We start from the raw sequence: 10,568 nt of genomic DNA on the forward strand, positions 1-10,568 counted from the left end.
CCATGGATGGAAGATATCCACGATAAACGTGTTGTGATCGGTGTTCCGCAAAAAGTTGTGCAAGTAAACATGCATTGCTAAGAAAAAAATGAGCACAAGGATTATATACAGAAGAAAAACAATGTGTCATACCATATAGTAATTGTAAAAACTGCATATATTTTTCACAATTAGCCCAATCATCTTCAAGTAAAGCATTTTGTGGATATTTCATATTATAAAAAAGTGTTAAATGAACCTTGTACTCGATTGCCCGACTCAACATTTCATAGGTGGAGTTCCACCTAGTTGGACAATCCGGTGCTATTTTTATGGTTTTTATCCGTTGTTGCCTGCAAAAACCTTTCCATTCTTGATATCTCATGTTAGAGCTATTAATAGTGCAAATAGCATTCCTTATTTTGTGATAAAATGGACCAATTGCTTGTGTTCCATCCTTCACACACAAGTTAAGAACATGACAAATGCATCTAACATGAAGTGCTTCTCCATCTAATACTAAATCGGTTAATTGGGGTTTAACCAAATTCGCACTATATGTCATAGAAGTTGCGTTATCGAAAGTCATAGACATGATTTTATCCCTAAGACTATATGCATCAATAGCTTCCATTAAATGATGTGAAATGTTAAGACCGGTATGAGGGTATTCAAGCATTTTGAAATGAATGATGCGTTTTTGTAACATCCACTCATTATCTAACCAATGACAAGTAACACATAAATAGTGAAGTCCGTACCCACCATCCCATGCATCGGCGGTTAAAGAAACTCTACAAGGAAGATTAGCTAATTCATTTACTAATTTCAATTTGTACTCTAGATAAGTCTTCATGGCAGCAGATCGAACGGTTTTTCGGGACATTTTTTTGTGTTTTGGTTGTAGTGCTCGGTTAATATAGTTGTTGAAGGCATCATTTTCGGCGAAAAGAAAAGGTTGTTCTGCATGTACAAGCATTCTCCCAAGTTCATCCCTATCTCTCTCGTAATTGTAAATGAAACCTTGTGGATGGAATTGAGAAATTTTAGGTTGGGTTGGATCACTAGATGGTCCACCACATTTTTTTGTATGCCTAGTAAGGTGTCCCGTCCCTCCCTTGGTATCGGCCGAGAAAATTTTACCACAAGTCCGACACTTGCATTTTTTTCCATCTTTACTTAATTGATAATGTACCCAACATCCACTCTTTCTTTTGGTTTGAGCAAAATCCTCTTCGGCACACCACTCTAATATGTTAGGATTATGGGTGGATGGTTCACTCGACCCGGAAGCTTGTGTTTGGCTACCTTGGGAAGGAGGAGGAGGAGGAAAAGGAAATTCATATTGTTGAAATTGGGTTTGTTGAAATTGGGTCCAAGGAGCCATATCATCCATTTGTTCTTGCCCTCCCGTGTTTTGGGGATGAAAGAAAGGGGTGGAAGTGTTTGGAAAGGGCATGTTAGGAGAGGGAAAGGGCATGTTAGGGGGGGGCATAGACATTGAAGTGTTTGGGTTTGGTGATTCCCTACGTGTTGACTTGGCTTTTCTAGAGGAGGAGGAAACGTTCGGGTTTGATGCCATGATTAATTAATAATAATAACACAACTAACAATAACAAAGTAACAATTAACAACAATGAGATCAATGAGAATTAATTAGTAAGTAGTTTTTATATAAATTAAATTTTCAAAAATAATTATAATAATAGTAGATTACTTGGATCAATGAGATCCCAGGTAGGAGAGGTTAGGAGCGACGTTGTCCAGAGCCCAAATCCCGCCTTAGACAGATTTCAACAATCCAAATAACCCACAATTAAAATAGAAAGTAGTTTTTATATAATTAAGTAGTTCCAATAATAATAATAATAATAATAATAATAATAATAATAATAATGATAATAAATTAATAATAATAACAATAATAGTAACAATAACAATAACAATAACAATAACAAATTAAAATAAAGTTGAGTTAGATCTTACAATGACGCTTCAATGCTTTCCCAAATTTATAATTTCCCGAATTTTTAATTTCCCGAATGTAAATATAACAATTTTTTTTTTTTTTTTTTTTTGGTAGTAGACTAGTACAAGTAATAATAGTAAAAATGTAAAATTTATAAGAGAGTAGGAATTTTTTTTTTCTTTTCACAAAAGAGAGGAAGATTGTATGTTTTTTAGGAATTTGAGAATTGAGAATTTGGGAGTAAGAAAATTAGAGAATAAGAGAGAAGAGATGAGTTGATGAATTGTGAAAATTTTGGAGGAAAATATGAGGTATTTATAGGGGATTTGGGTGGGAAATGGGGTGGAAAATATGGCCGTTTATAGCTGTTGGAAAACGGCCATAAACGGCCATATTCCAACGGCTAGTGGCACGGGCCGTGCCGTGCCGTGCCGGGCCGTGCCACGTGCCGTGCCGGCGGGTCGTGCCGGCGTGCCGGCCCACGTGCCGGCCACCGTGCCGCCCGCCGTGCCACGGGCCGTGCCCGTGCCGGTCCCAAAAAAGTTGTTCACGGCACGGCCCACGGCACGCCGGCGTGTCGCCGTGCCGTGCCGTGCCGGCCACCGTGCCCGTGCCGGGCCGTGCCGGAGTCGTGCCGGGCCCGTGCCGCCCGCGTGCCGGCACGGCCCGTGCCCATCTTTGGTTGTTGTGAACTAGACATAGTGATATACTTCGATACAAGTAATAAACTAGACATACTGATCTAGTATAATACGAATATTATAAGTGTATGAGTTATGTTTAAAATTAATTTTACTTGAGTCAAATTGAACCAATGTGCACAACATATGAACCCAATTTGACAACCTTACTTTAGTCCATTGTTCACACATCAAATACATCAACACGATCGATGTCATGCAGGAGTGTCAAATTGAAAAAGCAAACTATTTTAAAAGAACAATAAGAATATACATGACAAAATCACACATTAAGAATTTTAATGATGTTGATGATCCTCTTTATTCCGTTGAGGTGATGGCTGTGGGTATATCCCGCGTGCCAGTCTTCTAAAACTAGCAGTGGCCGTGTTTTTGCCATTGATGGTATTAAATTTCCAACCACCACCTTCACTCTTGCTTAGCCACCATTCTTTTGGTTCATCATCTGAAATCAATGCAAAATTTCAAACAAACACATATAAATATTGTGTACGTACTTTATGCATTATACAGGAGTAGAATATAAACCAAAATTCAAAGAAATTAAATATTGTACCATTAGCAAATGTAGCAAAACCATTTACTTGAAATATAACCGCCGCTATAACGAACATAAACAATAACCATTTGAAAAATAATTTTCTCATTTCCAGAATGAAGGATGGGAGAGTGAGGGATAACTCAAGTGGTTAGAGGTTCCCTCCCGGTTTTAAGGGATCTTGGCCTCTTGGGATCGATTCTCACCTCTGCCCTTGTGGCTCTCTAAACACCAAAAAAAAAAAAAAAGGGTTTTTCTATACAGTGCCCCTGAGGTATTGACTTTTCCAAGCTGTACCCACCCATTTTTAAAATTCCACGATATACCCCTAAGGTACCTTTAGTGTCTATGATGTAACCCTACACTAATTCTTCCGTTAACTTAAGTTAACTTTCCGTTAACTTGAATATAAATAATTTTTTTTTTTTAAAAAAAAAAACCCAAACACCTCTCTCTCCTCTCTCATAAGTCATAACTACCCACCAACCACCACTAAACCTCCAACTAACCGCACCACCAGTCCACCACCGCACCTCCAGCCGCACCATCGCCACACCCCCAGATGCACCAACGAGTCGCGCTTCTCTCTCCTCGACCCACCACCGCGCGCGTCACCCCTTCTCTCTCACTCGAGCCGCGACCGCACCACCACGCACTTCACGTTGCCCAGCTTATCGTTCTTCATGCCCAAATTCGACCAATTGAACCATATTTGTGCAAAGTTTCATTGGAAAAATCAATTAAAACAAGTTTTGTTTATTTAATCTCAATTTGATTGAACCAAAATTGTTGATTTAGCAATTAAAATCAAATTGGGGTAAAAATTAGGGTTTTCTATTATTTTGAACAAAATTCTTTGTTTTAAAACGAAAAAAGCAATTAACAACTTAATTTTGCAATTTGAATTCGATGAAACAAAAGCCCTAAACCAATTTGTCAAAATTTCAATTCGAATTCGAATTAAATTCCTCCATTGCATTCTAACACTTTCTTTAGTGGTGCACTATGTGGCGACTCGCGCGGTGGTGGGTCAAGGAGAGAAGAGCGCGGCGGAGCGGCTGGGGGTGCGGCTGGAGGTGCGGCTGGTGGCTGGTGGCTGGTGGGTGGTTGTGAGAGAGGAGAGAGAGGTGTTTGGGGGGTTTTTTTTTTTAATTTGTTTATATTGAAGTTAACGGAAAGTTAACTTAAGTTAACGGAGGGAATAGGGTAGGGTTACATCATAGACACTAAAGGTACTTTGGGGGTACAGCATGGAATTTTGAAAATGGGTGGGCACAGCTTAGAAAAGTCAATACCTCAGGGGCACGGTATAGAAAAACCCAAAAAAAAAAAAATTGAGAAATGAAGCTAACTTAATTAAATTTGTTCTCTCTTTTTGTTTTGGTAAGTTTTTTCTATTTTATTATCTTGTAATAGCCAAAAAAATCTGCACATATACACTTGAAATATGTTTTTTTTTCCTCTCTCTCTCTCCAAGTCACATGTGAAAAATTGACACTTTGTGTACCATGGACGACTTTTATATATACACAAGGTCGGAATAATCTTGCAGTCTTGTTCACGGTGACACGGTCCACCACAAAAGATAAGCATCACAAATTCACAACATACACCTTTTATTGTTTTATACAGGAGATTTTTTCATGAACGGCTTAGTTATAAACTTAGGGCTTGTTTGGCATCATTTTTGGTTTTTAGTTTTCTGATTTTTTTAAAACTAAAAACCAAAAACAGGAAACAAGAAAAAGGTATTTCTACTTTTCTATTGTCTTTTTTTTTTTTTTTTTTTTTTTGACAAGAGCAAAATACAACAAGAAATTACACTATGTCCGAACCACTAGTGCGACATTTTTTGGCAATAACATCTACCCTTTGCACTTGGTCCCTTTGGACTTTTAAGATGGTGCACCTCTGAAACGAGGAACCCACTTCCTTAATTTCTTTGACCATCCAAGTAATCAAGACATCCTTACCTGAATCGCCTTGAAGATTATTAATGAGTACAATAGAGTCCGAGAGTATGAGGATCCCCTGCTTACCTTTCGCCCTGGCCCACTTCATAGCTTCCAAGCAAGCCCAAGCTTCACAATGCAGAGTCGAGGTCGCCACTCCATGCTTGCCCCCCTCACTATTCTCATTCCCAGGATTGCACCCTATGACTGTCCAACCAATCCCCGCCCTTGTTGTAGTCTTATCCCACGAGCCATCTACACTTACAATAAACTTGTCGTACCCATGCCTTTCTTTACCCAATTGCACCGCATTGAATCCCGGGGGAATGTTGGGGTCATCCCCAGGTCTTTCAACGACATTACCATTATTACTGCTCTCACTGTTTTGGCAGAAAATATCGTGGTCTTGCATTGCCAAGTTGTAAAATTCCGTCACAAGGCTTGTTCCCCCATTCGTACCCTTGAAACACCGAGCATTCCTAGTCTTCCATAAACCCCATAAAGTAGCAATAAACTTAATGCTGCGGGTACCATACCTACCATCCTCGCTATAAAACAGCAGGATATAGTGCTGGATCCATAATCTTAAAGAGTTGAACCCAGAAGTGTCAAAGCAAATTGCCAAGGAGCCATTCTCCCAGACATCCCTTGCTAGATCACATAGCCTAAAAAGATGTTGGCTATCTTCCTCATCCATTCCGCAAAACTCACATGTTGCCTCAACATGTATCCCTCTCTTCACTAAATTGCCCTTGACCGCGATTCCGTCATGAAAGAGCTTCCACAAAAATATTTTCCATTTGGGTTGAATATTCATCCTCCAAATGAGCTTTATAAATCTATTCTCCTCATGTGAATATGCACTCGGCCCTTCTTCATTTTCCTTTGTGAGGAAGTAATAACCTGTTTTAACAGTGAACCTACCTGATGGATGATATTTCCAGTAGAGGAAATCATCCTCCTTAGATACGGGAAGCTCCATTGCCAGAATTGATCTTGCACTATCCCAATCAAAACATTCCCTAATTCTCCCCACCTTCCAAGTAGCTGACTCTTTATCAATAAAATCACTCACCTTCCAGCTCAAAGAAGCACCTAGCGTTTGACTCGAATTTGCCACTGGTATCTCTCCATTTACCCAAGGCATCCTGATTGCCTTAATACTTTCTCCGTTTCCCACCTTCCAAGCAAAACCTTTTTTGAAAGAATTGGTTACTCTTTGCAGACTTGACCTTCCCAGCGACGGATTTCCTACTCTCTCATAAGTTACAAATTCCACAAGGTTGGAATCCTCTGTGCACCCTTGAAAGAAGGAGCTGTGGATTCAAGTGCATTCTTGTTGCTTGTTTGAAGAGGAGGGTATCATTAAGATTTGACATACCTCTAATACCTAGTCCTCCTATACTTTTGGGAAGCTGAATAGTCGATCTACTTACCCAATGCATACCCTTGTTTCCATTATTCGACCACCAGAAACGAGTGATGAGAGAATCAATTTTGTTTGCAACCGCTTGCGGGAGCTTCAGGCATTTCATAACATGTGCCGAAATACTGACCAGCACTATATTAATCAAAATAAGTTTGGCTGATTGAGAGATGTGCAAGGAGGCCCAGGAGATAACCTTGTCAGAAACTTTGTCAACAAGAAATTGAAAAGAGGAGCTTTTCTTTCCTTGAATATCGATTGGAGCCCCTAGATGAATTCCCATATTGTCAGTCTCAGACATGCATAAAATCCTTTTAAGGGATGCCCGAGTATTGTTATCAATGCCTGGAGAGAATTTGACAAAGGATTTTTGAAGATTTAATTGTTGACCTGAAGCACTACCAAACCTGTGCAGAATGTCTCTAATGCAACCACAAGATTCCTCCGTTGCTTTAAAGAAAAGCATGGCATCATCCGCAAAGACAAAATGTGGGGATCTTCTTGACACCTTCAACCCCTTCAGCTAATTAATATCCTCTGCTAACGTTAGCATTCTTGAAAGAATATCCATACAAAATATGAACAAATAAGGAGACAGGGGATCCCCTTGCCCAAGACCACAATTAGGAGAGAAATGTTCTGTGGTCTTCCTGTTGACAACAGCCTTGAAACTCACTGTCGAAATACACTGTGAAATCATTCTAATCCAGTGATTAGAAAACCCACAAGCCTTTAATACCTTAAGAAGAAAAGCCCAGCCTACCCTGTCATATGCTTTTGACATATCAATCTTTACTGCAGTATAATTTGAACCCTTCCTTGAGTTTATCAGATGCATGAGTTCATGGCTTAGAAGGACATTATCCTCCATGTATCTCCCTGGAATAAAAGCATGTTGATTCTCAGAAATAAGCTTTGGGAGGATTACCTTAATCATGTTGACCAGGCATTTAGAAATGCATTTATAAACTATATTGCATAAACTAATAGGCCTGAAGTGGTTGGCTGATTCTGGAATTTTGACCTTTGGAATTAGCACCAGAAGAGATTGATTCCATTCTTTCAGCATGTTTCCTGATCTCAAAAACTGGTGGACACTCTTAATCACTAATTGACCCACTTCTTCCCAGTAGGTGTGGAAGAAATCAGCAGTAAACCCATCTGGCCCCGGAGACTTGGACTTGTGCATTTTGAACATAGCACTTTTAATTTCCTGATCCGTGAAAGGCCTATCAAGCCAGTGTAGGTCCTCCACAGATATAGAAGGAAGATCCATTTGCCTTAATAGGAGATCAATATCTTCCTCGTGACTCTCAGCAATCATCGGGTCATAAATCCTTTTGATGGACGAAAGAACCACCTCTTCCACCTCTTTTTGCCCTTCAACCCAATTATTATCATCATCTTTCAAAGTCAAAATCTCATTGCTCAACTGCCTTTGCTTCACTCTCCTATACATAAGGGGAGTTGGACAGTCCCCAAACCTAACCCAATTTGCCTTCATCCTTTGCTTCCAAAAATCAAAACTCAACCTATCCTCTGAGATATGATGGTTCACCTTGCGAATGTAACCATCCCCTTCTCTAACCGAATCAATGCTTAACCCCATGCTTCGTAGATCTTTAGTTGTTTTCCTCCAATTTATGCCCCAAAATTTTTTATTTTCCAAGCACCAATATTGAAGCTTTGTTCTCACCTTACTTAATTTTCTAGTGAGTTGAAACATATATGAACCACTGAACCCTGTTTTCCATATTGTTTCAACCATATCTCTGACTTCAGGAAAATGTAGACACCAACTCTCAATTTGATAAGGCCTATTTGAGGTTGAGGTTTCCAACTGAGAGTGAAAAGTAATCGCCGCATGATCGGAGCAAATAATTGGTTCATGAACAATCTTCCCATCCGGGGAGTGTTGGAACCATTCTTCTGTAATGTAGCCTCTATCAAGTCTTTCCAGGATAAGGTCATTTCCTTCCCTCTTGTTACTCCAAGTAAACCTTGGACCCGAAAATGGAACTTCCGTTACATTGCTACTAAATCTCCAATCAAGAAAGTCCTCGATTCCTCTAATCATAGAAGAACCTCCCAAATTATCGCTCCCACTTTCTACTTGGTTGAAATCTCCTATAATTAACACATTGTTGAACTCCTCCAAAAACCATTGAAGTTGTTCCCAAATTATTTTCCTATTTTCTACTTGAGGCTCACCATAAAGAAACATTACATACTTAGAATTTCCATTAGATTCATTGATCTTACAAAAAATGAAATTCTTTGAAGAGTACAAACATTCTACTAGATTACTAGACCAACATAAAACTAGAAGCCCTCCACTACTTCCTTCCGAGTCCCAACCAAAAATTTAAGTAGGGTGCAACATATCTAACTTACTAGCCGCGCTTACAAAGTCCATTTTAGTTTCCGATAAAAACAAAAACATAGGTAGTTTAGCCCGGAAGAGCCATACTATGTAGGGAATTATAAGGGAGTGTGGATCATTTAGACCCCTACAATTCCACGCCACAACCTTCATGTCTCTTTAGGGGGTTGGCTTTGAGAAGCCACTCTACCCCCGGAAGAGATCTTAACCGAATCAAGAATCATCATCTGCAAATCAACATCCATATCATCCCTAATTTCACGGTAAGCCGAGGTTACCTCCTCACTCTTTTGCCTCTTGTAGGATGAACCCGAAGATGAAGAAGACAAGCATTGGCACCTTTTGTTTTTCCCTTTCTTCCTAATGTCATCATCTATCTCGACCCCGAACTCACGAGCCATGTCCGGGTCCGAGATCGCCTTAGAAGCAAACCTCATAGTTCCATCCTCACCCTTGAACCAAATAGCAAAGCCCCCTTTGTCGGACCATCGATGCAACCTTTTGAGCCTTTTCCGCTCAACCCTTTCATAATCCGTTTCGCTAAACCTAACCGAATCTCCATCACAAGAGTGGGGGTGATGCCCAATTGCTTCCCTTATCCTCTTTTTATCATTAGCACTATCATCATAATTAAACAAGTCAGTAAAATTAAACGAACTGAAGTGAGATACCGGAGATACTGGAGAATTTGGAGGATCAAATTCTGTCAAGGGAAGGTTTGGCAAGCCCCCCAAATCTTCATGAGAAAGATGCAAGAAAGGCGAAGAAGTCCCCCTAGAATTCTGATGGATAATTTGGATTTCTGCCCGTCTCGCACCTCGAATCCCAAGTGTGAGAATTGTGCTTGCTTCGATGATTTGAGCATACTCATCATCTGTGAGGTTTTCCTCTCCCGTTCTCATCGGAGGCAGCGTTGTCGGACTGAGATTTTCATTCTGAACAATATGAGTTGCTGAGGAGTTACCACCCCGAACCTGTCCTGCTCCGTTCCCAGCAATAGCCACATTATTACCTTCAAATGCAGCCGGAGAAAGGGCCCAATCCGATATCCCTAAGGTGTGGAATATCGTACCAGGCCCACCCGCTTGTCGGCTTTCATTGCGTGCTGAAGACGACTCCCCGACTTCGAAAGTCGAGCCCCCAAACAATTGCCTTGCAACCGGCAGATTAGCACGTTGATTAGCAGGCCTCATCAGAGTACCCCTTTCCTGGCCCAGCAGCGAAGTCGAATGCTGTGCATTCACTTGTGTATTCTGATCCAAATGCATCTCATTATTTTGTTCCAAATCACCCTGATTAGGGTTGGCTTGCCTAGGTCGAGTAAACTCTGCATATGGGTCTTCACCCAAGCCCAATCTCCTCCCCGAAGATAGGTGTAGATCAGTCAGACGCGCATCACCTACACCATTTGTTACATCAGATTCATCATTTGGCAGTTCCTCTTCTCCTGTATGATAATTCTCACTATCATCGCTGCTTGGAGGAGAAAAAGGCTGCTCATAAGGATGGCCTTCATCAAAATCCCCATCCTCTCTAGGCACCCTTCGATACATTGCTTCATTCTCTTGCATTTCGTGAATCCGCAAGTCCACCCCCGTGTTTCGAAACCTGTACCTGTCC

The 10,568-nt window shown here is 40.5% G+C and overlaps 1 protein-coding gene across 1 annotated transcript; it reads right to left on the bottom strand.

Moving 5' to 3' along the window:
• Positions 1 to 5,005: 5,005 nt before the first annotated feature.
• LOC145597181 (uncharacterized) lies at positions 5,006 to 7,031 on the bottom strand. The gene is made up of 2 exons (XM_081653336.1): positions 6,521 to 7,031; positions 5,006 to 6,432 (listed from the first exon to the last, which is right to left on the bottom strand). The coding sequence occupies exons 1-2, from the start codon at positions 7,029 to 7,031 to the stop codon at positions 5,006 to 5,008; spliced, it is 1,938 nt and encodes a 645-aa protein (XP_081509462.1).
• Positions 7,032 to 10,568: the final 3,537 nt, after the last annotated feature.

Source organism: Chenopodium album, chromosome 20 (assembly GCF_948465745.1).
Source record: "Chenopodium album chromosome 20, dcCheAlbu1.1, whole genome shotgun sequence".
In the NCBI taxonomy this organism is placed as follows: Eukaryota; Viridiplantae; Streptophyta; class Magnoliopsida; order Caryophyllales; family Amaranthaceae; genus Chenopodium; species Chenopodium album.

Bases quoted from the DNA above. Each gene is read 5' to 3' on its own strand.
- LOC145597181 (XM_081653336.1), bottom strand. From the start codon at position 7,031: ATGCTTTTCTTTAAAGCAACGGAGGAATCTTGTGGTTGCATTAGAGAC. The intron at 6,433-6,520 runs GTATGTCAAATC...AAGGGTGCACAG, and splicing joins AGGAGGACTAGGTATTAGAG to AGGATTCCAACCTTGTGGAA.